We start from the raw sequence: 18,178 nt of genomic DNA, 5'->3' as shown, positions 1-18,178 counted from the left end.
TTGTCCAAATCAATTAAATTCAGGTTTAAGATGACGATACACTCCGATAGGTTAGTTTAATAGATACAGCTGTATTGATCACATTTTTTTTTTCATTGCATTTTATACAAGTGTCTTGACTTAGCAGTTAGAAAATGACCATATTTTTTTTTTTTGGTTAGATACCTTATCATCAAAGTTTTCTTCATAATATTAGTGGGCAAACAAAAATTAACACATTCAACATAAAAAAGATTTAGAGAGAAAACTGAGAACCCAAACTAATGTTGCAAACATCAGACATACTAATTGTCTCACTTAAGCAATGGTTTCGTTTCTAAACTTATCTGTAATACGCATTATGTAAGTCTGGTACTGTTCTGCATCATATACGTCTCTGTTACGGCCACTTTACGGACCTTTTCACCGTGAACAATTTAATTACATTTTCAAGAGAAATGTCGTCTTGCAAATCGCTTCCCGTTACACTCAGAACATAATGAAACTTAATCTGACTATACTGCATGCCGCCTTCACTTAGCTAATATTCTGAGGTACAGGCTTGCCCCAAAATCCTATCCCCGACCAAACGAGGAAAAAGATGGTAGATAGCACATATTCTTATTAATGATATCGGGGGGGAATTATCCCCTTAAGCTTAGACGTGCTTCGTGAAAGGAATTATTTACCTGTAATAAAATGACGATCAGAAAAAGTCAGAAAAATTAGATTTGAAAAACTGTCTGCTGTATCAAGAAGATATTCACTATTAAATAAATGAAGTCACATGGAAACTCCCCCACCCCCCCTGCCTTCCAACCCAAAAATAAGTTAAATACTGATATGGACACCATGTCAACCGACATAACAATTTGTGTGCACCTTTTGCCATATCAAACAGTCACAATATATCTCTCTATTAAGCAAATTGCAGTGGTAGGAACAAAACAGATGTCTTATCAATATATTTAAAAATGAAAAACTGTAGATATTCGTGAAAAAAAAGAAAGAATTTAGGCTATTAGTCAGTTCCACTTCAAATTGCAGTACAGTAACCTGTGGGGTCACAGCTACTTAATAATTAACAGTGGTCAAATTGTTTTAGCATCAATGTACTTTCTCTTTGAAGTGTCTGAGAGATGGGAAAATGCCTGACATAGCTTCAAAAACAAAAACTGCTACAGGGAGACACCATGTGCCTGTGGGGGTCCTCATTGTAGTCTGAAAAGGTTCTCACTTGTGTCACTGTGCTAAAGATATATATTGTTGGCCAAAAAAAAAGATGAAATGTACTTTCAAAGTATATAAGTGATCCTAATGGGAGGAGGTGTAACACAGTCAGGTATAATTTAATAATTCTTAAACAAAGCCAGCTAGCTCAGTCTCTGTTAGTGCAAACTATAACACACAGTGCAGTGTTTTACATGTGTGTCGTTTACAAATCTATCTGATCTTATGTGTAATCATCACAAAACTCCCTCCCCTTTCCATGAGGATTGCGGAACCATCCACCAGACCCACCAACCCTCAGAATCATGCTTCAGAAAGCATTCAAAGCTAGCCTGGACTATGGAGGACAGCCAGCTCTGATACGGCTCATAAATTTTCTGACATTTCGAAAATTCCCATGACCCACAATTTTCTTCTTTGTTTTTTGGTCGTGGCCCCACTTTTGGGTCGTGCCCTCCACACTGCAGACTGTCATTGCATGGTACTATCAGATTGTGGTAAATTCAAAGCAAATTGCATCTTAAATCTGAGCCATATATAGGTCTGCCAGTTTGACTTCATTGTATGCATCCAAACTTAGGAAAGAAAGGAAAAGTGGAAGCTCTTTGGAAACATTAACGAAATTTCTATTAAAAACCAAAAAAATTCTTATTGACACCATGTCACTACTCCTGCTGCCAATAATTGATAGACCTGTTTCTCAAATCATGAAAGTGCTAACTCAAAATCTCTTGTGGTTTCGGCTTGAAGAGTCGACTCTCCAGAGACAAAACATCAAAGCATCCTACTCTAAACACCGACCTTTCGAACATCCACGGTTTTCCGAAACACATCGAACACGCCTGTCACCGACTCGAACGCAGACAATCTACAAATGCACGCACACACACAAATATATAGAGTTATCTATCTACACTGGAGAGAAATCTTATAATTCGTGCCTTAAGAGATTTCAAAATCTGCCTGCATATCAAAGACAAACGGCAAATCGCATCTTCTTTAGTTTTTGAAATGACATTTTTCCATTGAATGGTCTCGACCGATCAAGTAAAACTCACAAACACCCACTCTCCTGATCAGCAGGAGGAAACCAGTTACATTTGTTAACGTCGACTGCATATCTCCAGCATAGTTTAAGGTACCAAGAAGAGCATGAAAATACAAAAAACGAAAAAAACCCCTAATACAAGACAAACTGATGAGAACCACACCACTCCAACACCTGCCGGGACCAGCTCATTCCATTGCTGAGATATATAAAATTTTGTAATTTGGTCACATTTTTTGATTTGGAAAAAATACATTGCACATAAATTTGTGATGTAGTACATGGACCACGTGTCCAAAGTCCTGGTTTTTCAACGATGAAAATTCTGCCCCGTTTGTTAAATAAACACGTGTCTTGATTTTTGAAACGAAGTCACTCCAGTTATATTTGAACAACACGAAATAACGTCCGTTCGCACAAATGTTTTGTACTCACCATTTCAAGAGTTAAATAAAAATAACAGCAAATTGTTGAATGGGGTCTGTGTATGACATCATAGATTTATTGTGCAGTGCATTTTCATGCAAAAACAGACCAATGAATTTCAATATTATATATCTCAACAAAAGAACAAGCTACGTACCTGCGAGTTGATATAATGTGCTCTATTTTACATACTATGTATTATCTTCTTTTTTTCCCCGCCTTTTTTCAATCTCAAACTTTTTTATACCATCGATTTTTCCAATTCATATCAGCAAGCTTACTGTCGTGACTGCCATATCACAGAAAGAAAACGCCGAAAACATACTGTAGGATCACCAAAGTACCAGCGACTCTGAAAACTTGGTGAAATAGTTTTTGATCGACTTTCGACCTTGCATACCATAAAACGGTGCCCTCATTATGAACGTAGAGTCGGGTTTTACCTTGTGGCACCGATGTCGGCTGATGGTGAAGAGAGACCAAAACTTTGCCATGCAAAAGTTAAAATGCTGTCCTCCAAATGAATGCTGGTGCTTATCTGGCCACGTACGAATACAGTCATGCGAAACAGAGCAAACCGCCCTCTGGAATCCAACCTGAACCGATTTTGAGTAGCGGGAGATCCTCTGGCAATCACATAACGACCTTTGACCTTTGCTGAAAATCCGCTCATCATCTATTGTAAGCCACACTTTGAATGATGCGCTCAAAGTCCAGTCTTAATGACTTTGTTTTTTTCTTTTTTATGCTACGTAGTGATAAACGTTCTGTTTGTCTTTGTCACGTTCCATGTAATCACGGTCGATGAGGCTCTCAATCCTCTTCTTCAGATCCGACGGCTTTGAAATCGAAGAGAGGGAATAAAAAAAAAAAAACGCTGTTTAGCCAACGCTGCTTCATCTGCTTAATTGAAATGGTAAAGAGGGAACTAGGGTTTCAAAAGTTTTGGGCACTTTTATTAAAATTGAACCTCTCCAGATCCCTCTCCCCACCTCCCCCGCCCCAGTTTCTCCCACATTCCCCGCCCCAGTTTCCCCCACATTCCCCGCCCTCCAGATTCCTGCTCCCAGTTTCCCCACATTCCCAGCCCCCAGTTCCCAGCCCCCAGTTCCCTGCCCCCAGTTTCCCCACATTCCCTGTTCTCCCCCCCCCCCCCCTTGAAGAGAGACAAATATACCTTTCAAAAGCTTGAGACATACCTTGACGGGGAAGCTGAGCTGATTATAGAGCTCTGAAACCAAGAGGTTATGACTGAGCTGCTTCCTCATCTTCATAATACGTACAATCGCTGCATCTATTTGGTACTGCCTGTCTTGGAAAACTCTCTCTTGTGTCGTTGTCTGCTCCTCCACCTAAATAAAGACAAAAGAGGCCGAGAACATGATAGACAAAAGAAAGATGACACTGTGTTGTTTGATATTTAACCATCATCACCTGTGGGGCAGGTAATCCTAACCTGTTCTCTCCCCTTGTAGTGTATGTGAAATACACACAGACATACATAAACTGTAATGGGAATGGTAATACGAATGATTTTTGTCATTTTCACAGAATTTCATATTACGTTACGTTCTGCTATTAACACAATAGTGCAAAGACATTTAGATAAAGGGAAGGTTTTCAGTTACACAATAGTACAAAGTCATTTCAATAATGGGAAGGTTATATAAGACTTCAGCTACCCAATAGTACAAAGTAATTTACATAAAGGGATGGTTATGTAAGACTTCAGTAACTCATCGTTCTAATCGAGATATGCAGACATAAAGAGCACACAGTTTGCAAGGTGAGAGTATGAAAAACACACACAAAATTTAACACAAAACTTTTCTTGAAGGCTCTTGTACCTAACCTACTATCTCCCAAAGAACTATACATCAACGGTAAAATGTTCAAATGTATGCACAATGTAGGACCAAGCTACCTCACTAACTTGTTTCAGCTCCGACCATCATCCACACGCTCACTTTGCTCTAATTCATCACTGATGTTACTCATCCCTAGAGTAAAAACACAGACTTACGGCTTGAGAACGTTCACATCCAGTGCACCGTGCCTGTGGAACTCACTTCCAGAACATATAAAAAATATGCAACACTGTGAACAGTTTCAAATCAGCACTCAAAACGTATCTCTTCACCAAAGCATATATGTTATAACTGCTATTATTTTGTTAAGCGCTACGAGAATTATTTCATAGTCTGTTTGGCGCTAATATAAAAATGATGTATTATTATCAAAAAGAAACACCTACCGTCTCCTTCATCTGCACTTGGTTGATTTTTATTCTGTACAATTTGTGTTTAAATTCTCCGTTGAAGAAGAACTTGTCTCCCTTCTCTATGTCCTTACTCTGTGAGATAAGAGATTTGAAAGTTGACTTAAGTAATGAGATGCAGAGTACAATAAAATAGATACCCAACCTTACAGCTCAGTAAAAAACTAAAAACCAAAACTCCAGCGGTTATCGGTCACAATACTCTGCATCTTAGCTTCTCGACAGTTTGCTTTTTTTGCCCATCTACGGATACCTAGGGAAATGTTCACATTACCCCTCAGTTGAAGGGAGTATCACCAATGACCTCTAACCCCACCACGGTTGGAACTGAGGTTGGAAAAATTCCAATTTTCTTCGCTGATAGCACTCTTCAGGCTTCTTCCGTCTTCTGTCTGTCTTCAAAGGGAATATAAGTCATTTTGAAGAATGCCCTTTGTTGCTTTTATGGACTCCCAGTTTCCACAGAAACCCATGTGGACCCCTTTGCCATCACAGACTCCCCAAGAGTAATTCACGGACCCCCTAGGGGTGTGCAGACCCCAGGATGAGCAAATGGCGAACTACATGGTACCAGTCATGATCCTGGATAGAAGACGGCCAACCAGTTGAAAATATGACTCAGAGTAAAGGATACACAGGAGATCCTGTGGTCCACTTAATAATGATTACCAACTGGGTTATTTCTTTATTTCGAAATCTACTATCGCCCTTCAGAAGTGAATGAGGAGACATAAATCTGTACATGGAACCAGCAAGACATTCATTTTTAAGACATTCCCTTTCACCAACAAAAAGGAACAAATGTGATTTTTACAGTATCGCATATCGAACAACATTAAAACTCTCCCAAGCAATTGTAAATAACATATTCATCTTAAATTCCAATACAAGGATATGAAATGCAGGAAGAAACATGGAGAGCTGGTCATACCTTAGGTTGCTTTGTGATGACTCTTGCCTTACCGCAGGCTAAAGACTGCAGAGTTCTACTTAATTCCGTTTTCTCTGAAACACAAATAAGCAAGAAATTAAAGGTAAAATGATCAGAAAAAGGAAAGAAAAATGCTTCACCGTCACAGAGCTTTTCGATTATTGCTTGTCTATTGCAGCACAAAACTCAGTACGAATACACACAAGTTAATATTGACAGCTCTCGTCGAATCATCAAGTATTAAACAAGTTTGTAAAATGTTGCTTACCTTCTTGATGCCCAAACCCACCATCAAAGAAATAATGATGGAAAATTTGCTAGAATTTACCTCGGTTATTCGAAATGAAACTTGCTTGAAAAACTTTATGAAACATCCTGCAATCAACACATTTTTCTTTCATGTTTTATAAATTTCCAATATGTTCTGACCGATACCGGAACAATTGTTACTTACCGATGTGAGTAGCTTCTTCAATGTCTTCCAACGAAAATTCATCGGCTTCGTTAAACAGTAGAAGTACAAGGCTTTGGAACAAGGAGACTTGAAGCTCCTTAATGCTGCTGGACTAAAGAGAGAGAGAGAGACGAAGATGGAGAGAGAGAGAAAGATTAAGACATGGCATCCAAAGAGTAGAGAAACTGTATTACAAAATGGTCACCTACACACGCAACATTCCTGATTGCTGTACAATCGTCATGGTTACTCTCACGTTTCGACATTTGTAGTCCTATCTGTCCTAACAAGTTTGGTTTGTAGAAAAGACATCCTTTCCACTCCCTTACCACCCACCCACTTCCTTCTATCTCACCCCCCTCCCGCCCAACAAACACATACACACTCTGGCTTTCTATAAACTATACTGAATTAATTCCTGTTTAAACCACAAGGGCTATATAACTTTTAAAATGTCTAAATATCTTTTGATGATAAGCATTTTCACTCATCCACTTTCCCGCTCTTCGACAAAATGTTTCATTGAAAGCATGCAGGACAATTTTTAGTATACTTTGAAACTCCATCTTTCATAATTACAAAAAATGATGATATTTTGATGGAAAAGTAACCAGAACAAATTTAACTTGCCTTTTGAGTAAACTGAGCTTTCAGAAGACAGTGTCCTAGATTCGGTTGCCACTGAAGTTTTCTACCACTGTGTTTGCTAAGGTAAAATGTCTTGAAAACTTCTTGCAGCTTAATCATCTAAGTAAGAATGAGGAGGAAAAAGAAACATGTTTATTCATTAAGTTAACTGCTATTACACCCGATTATCAACACCCCCGCTAGGCTATACCCCTAAGACATGTTCTTCATTGTATTGTGAAGGGTATTGGCGTAGAGAGTGTGCGTTCCTCTGTTCATGGAAATGCACTTTCTATAGGATGTATCCTTACAATTAACCCTACCTGTGACAGTCAGGTGGGTATCACTTCAAGCAGGAAGTAATTTATATACCAAGTATCGCATAGGAAAAAGCTATAATTCCAGCTGACGAATTAATGTTACGAACATGCAGCGAGATGTATGCAGTTTTTTGTATTATAGAACCTGTCATAATAAACAGAATGTACGAACCTGTAGTGCTTCCACAGGAGGGTACTATGAATTACTAAAGGGGGGGGGAGGAGGGGGATACCAATCTTTTCATGAATATGTTGAGATGTACTTACATCGCTAGGGATAATTACTTCCATCGGAGCATACAATGAATTACTAATGGGGGCAGGGGTGGGTGGTGGGGGGAGAGAGGCACACCATTTTTTCTATGAGCATATTGAGATGTACTTACTTCGCTAGGGATAAGTACTTCCATCGGAGCATAAGTAGGCCAATATCCCATCGTTAAAATGTTCACCGTCAAGTCTATACCTGGTACACTTTGGTGTTGCATATGCTGTAATATGGAATTTACATAAACAACAGTCTCATTTTTATAGGTTAATTACTACAAGGAATTAAATAATCGGGATTACAAGGGATAATTCAAAACCCAATGTTGATCGATTTTCCATTCTTGAGATATTCCATAAGATTTAACTATATGCAGACATGATCACACACACCCATTCTTGAAAAAAAGTCCAGTCTTTTCAAAGCAACTGGTTTTGATGGCAAGTCAGTTAGCAAGTTAACAAACATTACCATCATGGGACACCACTTTAAACAGTCTTGGGTAAAACTAATTATGGTTTTGTTAATTCTAAAGAACCTAGCCTAGATTCAGCTGAATATTATCTTCTACTCCTAAAAAATGGGATATCCATTCATAAGCACAACATGTAACTGAGCTATAAAGCAGTTTTAATATTTAATTTGGACAACAATTTTGAAACCTAGATTCAATGGATATAATCATGCCTTTATCTGAAGTCACAATGACCTGTTGCTATGGTAACACATCAATTCTTCAAAGTATTGTGTATTATTAGTAATAACTATCGGCTAAGAAAAGCATTATTTTTGAAATATTAAAAATATAATTATATGAAATATTTATGCATATATAAAATATATATAATATATGAAACATTATTTCAAGGAATGAATTTATCAGGCAGTAAAAAGAGGGGGAAAAAATACGCCAATGTCAGATATTTTGTTACGGACGAACCGTTACTTAAAATTCAATCGGTGAAATCTGATGATCATTTTTTTAAACTGCTTTCAACACTGCGATCAACGTACCTGTTTGAAAGCCAACATGATATCTTTTGATAGCTCCATATCTTTGAACATGCCTTCCAGTTTACTTGTAAATGCTCCACCACACTCTGCGGAAGTAAAATTTATCGAAAGATATTTATAAATTCAATCCATTTTTCGGTGGTCTAGTTTTCTCATGACTGATCGGGACGAGCAGAGACCACGAATATTTAAATGAATAAAACACTTTGATAAAGAAAGCACCTAATGGGGCGAAATACTACCTAAATATTTAATATTTTATTTCATTTTATAAATGCACTGTTACGTAGATGGAATAAGAAGATCTTTTTATCAGAGGCAAACCGATACTGTCTCTGGCCCACGCCTCTCTATGGACCAGTATTGCAGCGTCCCCACCTGTTACGTACCTTGTTTCAATTTCGACAGCATTGATTTCTCTGCATCTATGGAAGCGCTCTTCCCGACAAGGAGTCTCTTTGCAAGGTCCTTCTTATAAAATGCTTCAAAGACATCTTTACCTGTAAAGGAAGGAATCAAACTTGTTTAAATCTTAATTAACAACAAAACACATCCATCTTACATATGCTACAACGCATACAGCCACCCATACAATCATTTCGACATCTGACCATTTTTTCATTATACAGTTTTCAAGGTTCAGAGACCATCCACCTTAAAAAATTTTCTAATTACACACTGTGAATAAATCTTAAGATGACCATCACTATAAAAAAGAGTTTCAGGGTTCAAAGACCATCCACCTAATAAAATTGTCTAATTACTCACTGTGAATAAAGAAAACCTTAAGATGAACATAACTTTATCATACAGTTTTCAAGGTTCAGAGACCATCCACATCCACCTTAAATTTAATTCCTCACCATGAATAAACCTAAAGATGACCATTACTTTATCATAGAGTTTTCAAAGTTCAGAGACCATCCACCTCATAAAGTTGTTTAATTCCTCACGATGAATAAACCTAAAAATAACCATTACTATATCATAGAGTTTCAAGGTTCAGAGACCATCCACCTTATGGAATTGTCTAATTACACACTGTGAATAAACCTTAAGATGACCATTACTATATAGTAGAGTTTCAAGGTTCAGAGACCATCCACCTAATAAAATTGTCTAATTACTCACTGTAAATAAAGTAAACCTTAAGATGAACATTACTTTATCATACAGTTTTCAAGGTTCAGAGACCATCCATAACTAATAATAATATTTTATATTTTGAATATTATTTTATATTTTAAATGTATTTTGTACTCCTTTTTATAAATATTTTGTTGATATTTATACTGGTTTCAATAAACATTCAAAACATTCGAAACATTCATTCAACCTTATAAAATTGTCTAATTACTCACCATGAATAAACCTAAAAATAACCCATTTACTATATCATAGACTTTTCAAGGTTCAGAGACCATCCACCTCATAAAGTTGTTTAATTACTCACAATGAATAAACCTAAAGATGACCATTACTTTATCATAGAGTGTCCAAGGTTTCAGAGACCATCCACCTCATAAAGTTGTTTAATTACTCACCGTGAATAAACCTAAAGATGACCATTATTTTATCCAATAGCCTCTCAAGTTCCTCCTCTGTTGCCTCTTTGTTTCCTGCTCTTAGTTTATTGTCCACATACTTGGCTAAAGAAAGAAAAGGGAATATATTAAGTCAAAAGATGTTTTATATCTTTCAATCAATGAGGACGTGAAACACTTTGGATGTAAGAGACATCGGTTTAGCATGAGAAGTGGTACAACCGAGCAGTCGGCTACATACGTGTCAAAGGTCTTACATACCCACAAAAACAATTGGTTATTGTCCCCAGGTTAAGAGATTTTCAAACGGACTCTCTTTTGTGTGAATTTCGCCTAGCCAGCTATGAAGAAGTATTTAGGGATAGACTAGAGCTGCTAAATGTTAAGTCCCTGTAATAGATGTAGAATTTATATACAGAGTATCCAGCAGAAATCAGAGAGATTCACTTCCTACTGTACTTTGGAATCTCATATGTGCGACTAAGTATTGTTCGTTTGTTCCTTCGTAAAAGCCTTACCGACAAATTCAGCTGGCTTGTTTAGCCTCTTGTTGATGAAGTTTTCGAAAGCTTCTTTCATTGTGTTTGAGAACTTTTCATTCATTCCAAAACAGTCCTTCAGGATGTTATCCATTCTGTCTTTGAAATCCAACAGATCCTGAACCATCGTTTTGTCCTTCTCTGGGTCAATGACTATTGTCGTACCGGTTTTCTTGGAAGAAAGAGAATAAAGGAAACAAAAAGATAACAAAAGAAAACAAAAGAACTTAAATGTTTTGTTCTTGTTTCAAATACCTAAATTAAACTCCTAAGATGATATCCACCATATTCCAAAGTATTTTACAAGTACCTAAGACAATGTTCTGTTTCAATGGTACAAATGACTTTGTGCCTGTCTGGGTATAATACATAGTTCAGGTAACAAACATCAAATCATCTTCTACAATGCATAATTTAAAGACAAAGAGATGGGATAATTAATCCTTTCTCCGACCACCTCCATTTTTTGATCATATGTTATCTTATTTATACTACTGTATCATAATAGCCCTGTTATGGTAATGGTGGCAAATATGACTTACTTTTATATAGGCACTAAAGTATTGACAGAGCTCAGATAATCCAGTTCGTGTCTTTTGGAATAATCTGTAGAGCAGCTTGAGGTCTGCTGTCCTGTTTTCATCCGAAAGACTGTCCAGGCCTGTTGAACGAGAGATAAGACGATAACGTGATTGTACGGCAAAACGGAATAATAACCCGAGAAAAAACGGACAGGATACCACAATAAAGGCAGGTTTGTTTACTTTGTTACCAGCACCATAGAATCATGTTTCTATGTGTACCTGTTCATCCATTTTAACCATTTATTCTTATCCTGTTTAACCAGAAAGCAATTACAGTTGGCAGGGAATACTGTAGTGTGCACATTTTGTGTAGCAGTGTTGAAGATTCCAATTTTTTTTTTTTGTCTCCTATAAAGTAGTACGTTATCTGTGTAGAAAAATACTATGATCCATCTTGTGGCCATTTTGCTATGCGATACTGCAAAAATTACTCCCCAGGCGTGTCATTTATCAAGATCTATCCAATGGCCAACCATGTATCACCATTCACCACTGTAACCAGAGGTTATCTATATCCTCTGTTTGTCCAGAACCATTCACTGTAGAATTAGTCCTTTTTCTCTAAATCCTGTTAATCCTTAACCAGTTGTCTCTGTTATTGGAACACCCATCAGTGGAGGACCTTTCACTTGTCTAAACCAAATTTATCTGGAATTCAGACGGACTGATTGCCATCTTTACTTTAAATTAATTTCGAGATCATAACCACCCACCTTTTTGTAGTATGCTTCCAACATGGACTTCAAGTAGTTGCTTCTCCACAGCTGCTATTAAAGGTTTCCTGGTCGAATGGTCTAAGTAAGTTAATATCCTCTGGGATTCTTCCTCCAATCGTTTATCAACATGAGCAAGGTATTCCGGTACCTGGATGGGGGGGGGGCGGGGGGATGAAAAATAGCAGAGCTCATGCAACAAATGTCAAATGTTTGTTGCTTTATCAAATCAGAAAAATACAGAAAGCTTACTTGTATTGCTGTAGTATGACACAATACCAATGGGTGTTAAATGTTAAACTGTAGGTGAGTACATAAATCAAAGGCATTGTTTTCTCTTGAATTGAACCATCTTAGTGAAGAGTCGCAAAGAGCATTGTGGTCAAACGGTTAAGGCAGTGGACTTGTGATCTAAGGATTACTGGTTCCAGCCCTGGCCAGATCATTGCATTGTGTCCTTGGGCAAGGCACTTTATCTCCATTGCCTCTCTTCACCCAGGGGACACGTGGCTTTGGTGCACTGTGGTGCCCCAGGAGAGATTGCTTAAATTGTGCACACTTGGTGTGTAGGTGTGACAAGTTACCAATGACCAGGGTTAAGTACAGCGCGGCGAGACTTTATTGTAAGTTGCGCTATATAAGAACTGTTAATTGTTATTAGATAACGAGAGGGGGGGAGGGGCAAAGGGCAAAGTGGCAGAGGTACAGGCACATACCCCTATGGCAACCACAACATTAACGGTCTCCACACCTCTCAAAAGTCATTCTACTATTAACATGATCAATATCACCCATGCATAGATCTAACAAGACTAAAACAGAACTTTTAAAAAGGAAATTTATAATTCACATACCTCTCTTTCTTGCATTAACCTTTGACCTTCAGCAGCATAGAGTTTGTCTGTTGCATCCAAGAAAACTTTCTCAAACGCTTCTTCATATATCTGATGGATTAAAATCATAACAATGCAAAGTGAAAGGCGTAACAATAATTAAACACATAACAACAGAGCAAAAAGAAATGGGTGGGAGGGGGAGCATGGGGAAGTGGGGGGAGGGGAGGGGGCAGTGTTGCCCTTTCAAATAGGAAGGAGTACTTCATGGCATGAGCAAATTACCTGAAAATGCAACCAGCTTCTTTAAAACTATCAGAAAGGAAAAACCAAGAAAGGAAACAGAAACACAATAATCTATAGACATACTTGTAGATCTGACAACATCCTTAGCAGACTTTTGAGTAAACTGTGGTCAACGACATCCCCTCCTCTCTCGTCCTGGATTAGAGACAACAGGCCATCAACTGTCCTCTGTTGGACGGTAGGATTACTGATAATCTCACTTCGGAATAAATCCAGACCCATATCCCTGGATATTGAAAAGAATTAACAAACAGATTAAAAGCGCTGTTTTATCTGCTTATATATATAAAAGAAAAAAAATGAGCAGAAAGGAAAACACCACAAAATCTCTAAGCAAGTCACTTGCATGATTTCAAACAAGGGGATAACAAGGTTAAAGGTCATTTGGGACAAATATTCAAACAACCCCTGATAATGTTAACTCAAAACTGGCCTGGGGGATGGGTCTAAAGTGAGTGGTTTGTCGGTGAGGGAATTGATTTTGAAGGGTAACTACATGAAAAATGATACCAAATTTGAAGTTCAATTTCAGAAATGGGTGAAGTATTGTTACTACTGGCAGTTTTGTTATCTTTCTGTGCTGAAATTGGAATGGCTAGATGGCCAAATCCCCCTCCCGAGGGTTTCTCCATAGTATTTCATAAACTTTAAAGGAACTAAAATACCAAAAAATACAGACTTTTCAAAATTTTGTAAATCCAACCCTGGCGCCCCGAAAACCCGGACACACGATTAACCTACCACAAGCCAATGTTAACTTGTTACAAAACTAACTTCCCACACACCTACATGACGCCCAAAATGAGATATACGTAATGAGCCTTATTTTCAATGATATTTGGGGAACCATACATTCTTCCAATATTTCACAAATTATAAAATTTCACCAATCTTACCAGATTGAAGACACAAGAGAATTCTGCAAAACGTAAGTCCGGTCCAAGAATAAAAAGATACTTCTGATCATAATCTGTTAAAAATTAGAAAAGAAGCAAACCATCAGATCCTCATTTCTTTGCGGTGTCAAAAGCAGGTGTTTTAAATTTCTGATAAATCAGTACTAGAGGTTACTTCATCAATTGATGTGTGTTATGTACAATGTCAGATACTTTGGGGTACAATCTGTAATAGTCCGTAATAAGATTACTGGATCGAGTCAGTGGTGATCAAGTGGTACTCTGACCATCCGAAAACATCCATAAGAGAGAATTTACAGGTTACACTAACAAAATAGTTTAAGCCTTATACTTTTGGTACCAAATTAGCTTTAAAAATGAGGAATAAATCACTCCAGCTTCTGTCGTACTTAGCAGAGATAAAATGTCTATGACAGGAAGATTACAAGTCGTTTCATTTATAAATACTTGTAATTATATGATCCTTGCAGATTTGTCATAAGATGGTACAGCTGGTAATTGCATCTGGCAAATTATGAAGCTACTAAAGGTAAGAAATCATCAACTGAATACTGGAATAGTTCATCCAATTTTGTATTGCAATAGTGCAATTCAAACTGGATAAGACATACAAACATGCAATGCAGCTTTTCCAAACAATATCTCTGGTATTTTACAACATTTATACTTTCAAACTTTGGAAATATTATACCCAGGCCTTGAAATTGCTAAATTCAAAAACCAACTGTCTACACCACTAAATTACTCACCATGGTACTGTACTATACCTCACAATTAATAGTCAACTTACCATCTGTCTACAATGATCTTGCCAACATTTGTCTAGTTGTTTGAGGTAGGAAAGACTATCTGTTTTCTCTGTGTTTCAGAATTAAGGTTCAAAATATCTCTTCAAACATTAAAGATACACAACAACATTGAATTTTGGAATATTATGTATGATGGCAAAAATACTTGACCATTACAGAAAAATTAAGCTAGGTCCGTATACGGTACTTCCCAATACTACGAGACCCTAGTTCCCTTAGAAGCCATAACGGTAATGATGATCTCACTGATTTTGCATTCTAGTTTAGTTTTAAAGCCAGGAAAAGTCACCAAAACTCGAAGCATCGTTTCCTTATTCTTCATTGCTCTCCATGTCGTGCAGCAATTTCTGTCTATGAACTATCATCTTTGTATCATTTTTCATCATTAAGTCTTATTCATTTCTTATCATCCTTGATTGCACAGTATAGTGATAAGGATTCCAAAACTTGTGTTCCTAGGACACAATATCTCAAAGTATTTGTTTCCACTCGGAACCACATGCGTCCCTGCACAATTCCATTGTCAAATTTCTAGATTTTTAGTTACCGTGGCACAGAAATCCTGCATTCACAACAATGCTGCTACAAGTGGACTTACACCAAATATATATTCTTGAATATATGTGCTTAGTACGTTGGTTTTGAAGGGACAAGTTGTAGCCTTACCGTATTAGTATATAACGTAACATCACAACAAATAGGTATACTTTTGATGAGTTGAGAAGTTACGCTAACATTACATCTTGATGACAATAGTTGCAGGATTCCTGCTTTGCCCATCACTGAACAACACGTGAAATACATGATACTTGTCAGAAAGTAAGGTTACACTTACGTGACATGTGGGAAAAAATATATCAAGTTTAGCAACACACCCTTAACTTGACAACACATCCAACATCAAATGATACGTATTGACTTGTCAGGTTACAATAACTGACATCTTGATGAAAATCATAAAATTGTTTAGGTGCAGCATTATGCACTTAACTTGACAAAAAGTATCAAATTGTCAAGATGTTGTTTATATGTACTGAACGTGACAAAACATCAAAAACACAATACTTGATGACATGTTAAGTTACACTATCATGACATCTTGACCAAGAGAAACTAATTGTTGAGTTGTCAGCTTATACTAACACAGCTAGTCTACAAGTTATTTGTCCCTTCAGATCCAACGTAGTTTTAGCCTGCTATTTTAAAACGGTTAATGTTATAGTAACATGACATCTTAACAAAAACTAGTCAATTGTCATGATGCCATTTTGAATGTAATGGTTAGTTTACAACCCTTGCCCTATAGCCTACTAGTTTATACAATGTTAATGTTATGCAAATGTAACTTTGCATGTGGTGAAACAAAGATATAAAATGTATAAATATATGGAGATGCCCATGTACACACTGCAGCTAAAACGTGAGTCAAAAAGCAACTTCCTTTACTCCATGTTTCATCGGCTATAACTCCATGTAAAAGGATATCCAACAAACTGTTCTTTTTGAGCACCAATATGCTTCTCACACACTTCCTTCAGTTGTTTGTACAGAGTTCCTGATTTTTTATGTGAACACATATTCTCGACTGCCTGGTAGAGTTCTTCCAGACTGTACCGGATAGGTCTGCTTTCATGTATTGCTCGTACAGCATCTCTCAATCTTTCCCAAGTCTGTTGTACATAGTTCTCTGGGAGATCTGGTTTCACTGTAGGGGAGAAATGGCATCGTAGTAAGAATACTGACTTTTTTTAAAAACCTCAAGATTTTCTGTACCATAGCCCGGCCTCGCCAGGTCATATATTGCTAGGCTAAATGGACGTCATAACTCATATTCATAGCATAGGCCTATGCATATAATAAGGCACTTCAAAGATTTTAGAGAGCCTAACACAAGTAACAGTTTAATGCATTCCAGTGTAGGCCCACCATACAGTCAACGAGCTACACCAAGGATAAGTCTCAAAGAGACCTTGGAGTAAGGACTAGGATAACATTTAGTCTCAGAGTCCTGACCTAATCAGGTACATGACTAAGTTAGCAGTTGAAGCTTAGGCTAGGCCCTACTGCATTAGGCTGATCGCATTCGAAGATATCTCACCTTTGAAATTCTTTATAACTAATTTTTTGGATCCTCCTCCTGGCTTATTGTTAATGAGCGGTAAAGACCTATTTGTGAAGCCATTATTTGAGGGATTGATAGCCGAGAAATTAGCCCTTTTGGGGGTTGTTTCGCCCATTGTTGAAGGGCCAACTCGAGCCAGTTCCTCACGAGAACGTTTTCTGTCTGAATGAAGGTGGTTGTTCCCCGATTGTCTGCGTTTTCTCTGAGACAGCCCTGTTTCAGGTTTCAGCTTTTCACTGTTTGAAAGCGGCATTCAGGCCAGTTGATGCCCACCTCTCGACTGAAAAATCAAGATTTTCAGAGTTGCTAGATAAAAGAAACACGGACGAACTGGTACGTACATAAATCTAAACGTAATACTAGCACCTAAGTTGTGTCAATGCATCATTGTTGCATACATGTATGATGTAGTCGTACTAGGCCTACCTAGCTAGATCCTAGTTATCTCACCGTAGATATAGTGGAGACAAAAGTACACACCTCATACTGATAAATATATAATGGAGCCCTTCATTTGGAGTTTACTGACTTATTTTGCTGTTTTTTTGTCCCATGAAGTAACCCTGTTAATTATTAACTTGATGATTAGATTTTTTTTATAATTTCCAAGTAAAATCTTGTAAAATATGTATCGGGCAATTATCATTGCTGGGTATTAGTTTATCAGTGGCCTTTTCACGATCCAGTACGAATTGCATAAAATTACAAAACAATGCATGACTCACAAATATTAATATATGTTTTTATTTCATGATATCAAAATCTGTCTAAATGAGATCTTACAAGCATTCGAATTGGATCTGTTAAGCTAAAATTAACCTTTCCTTTGCCTCTGTTGGAGACCTTTTGCAAATACCGATACGAAAGACAACTATATCACAACGAACTACTTAGTAGCTTCCAGCAATTGGAAGCCAGACCAACAACAGCTCAGCCATGCGTCCACCTTCAGTGTACTGCTATTTTACGTAGTCACAATGTTACGCAATGAAGTGCCCAATTAATTTTCCATATTGTAAGAAATTCTTAAATTTGATAAAAATGCACATAAATGAGAAACACTTCTAGGTAAATGTGTACATCTGATGAAATGCGAATATGAATATTGAACATAATTTTATAAAATAAAAATCGGTTCCACGAAACAGTTTGTCGCTCTTCGATCTGTATTGCATGGCACGTAGTAACAGGTTAACAGTGCCTATCTTATCTATAAACTTATTGCAGATAAAGTGA

At 37.3% G+C, this 18,178-nt stretch overlaps 1 protein-coding gene across 2 annotated transcripts; it reads right to left on the bottom strand.

Moving 5' to 3' along the window:
* Positions 1 to 47: 47 nt before the first annotated feature.
* Positions 48 to 17,743, bottom strand: LOC139974648 (cullin-4A-like). Of its 2 annotated transcripts, XM_071981877.1 has the most exons (20): positions 17,726 to 17,743; positions 16,919 to 17,222; positions 16,306 to 16,525; positions 14,802 to 14,871; positions 13,991 to 14,064; positions 13,158 to 13,320; positions 12,810 to 12,899; positions 11,956 to 12,106; positions 11,201 to 11,319; positions 10,638 to 10,830; positions 10,120 to 10,224; positions 8,965 to 9,075; positions 8,576 to 8,661; positions 7,680 to 7,784; positions 6,977 to 7,093; positions 6,347 to 6,458; positions 5,893 to 5,966; positions 4,938 to 5,036; positions 3,883 to 4,035; positions 48 to 3,522 (listed from the first exon to the last, which is right to left on the bottom strand). In XM_071981877.1, exons 2-20 carry the CDS (start codon positions 17,193 to 17,195, stop codon positions 3,427 to 3,429), a joined length of 2,415 nt encoding a protein of 804 aa, XP_071837978.1. In that variant the 5' UTR covers positions 17,196 to 17,222; positions 17,726 to 17,743; the 3' UTR covers positions 48 to 3,426. The 2 variants fall into 2 exon arrangements, with proteins under 2 accessions (XP_071837978.1, XP_071837977.1); XM_071981876.1 differs by lacking the exon at positions 17,726 to 17,743 and having other exon boundaries at positions 16,919 to 17,354.
* Positions 17,744 to 18,178: the final 435 nt, after the last annotated feature.

This window comes from Apostichopus japonicus, chromosome 10 (assembly GCF_037975245.1).
Source record: "Apostichopus japonicus isolate 1M-3 chromosome 10, ASM3797524v1, whole genome shotgun sequence".
In the NCBI taxonomy this organism is placed as follows: Eukaryota; Metazoa; Echinodermata; class Holothuroidea; order Aspidochirotida; family Stichopodidae; genus Apostichopus; species Apostichopus japonicus.
Note: the sequence above shows the minus strand (reverse complement) of the source record. Positions and strands in the feature narration are given on the sequence as shown.

What these genes read in the sequence shown, in the direction of transcription:
- LOC139974648 (XM_071981877.1), bottom strand. Translation starts at nt 17,195, where the DNA reads ATGCCGCTTTCAAACAGTGAAAAGCTGAAACCTGAAACAGGGCTGTCT. An exon ending in GGATGTTGTCAGATCTACAA is followed by an intron (nt 12,900 to 13,157) that starts GTATGTCTATAG and finishes TTAATCCATCAG; the next exon opens with ATATATGAAGAAGCGTTTGA. An exon ending in TCATCACAAAGCAACCTAAG is followed by an intron (nt 5,037 to 5,892) that starts GTATGACCAGCT and finishes CTTATCTCACAG; the next exon opens with AGTAAGGACATAGAGAAGGG.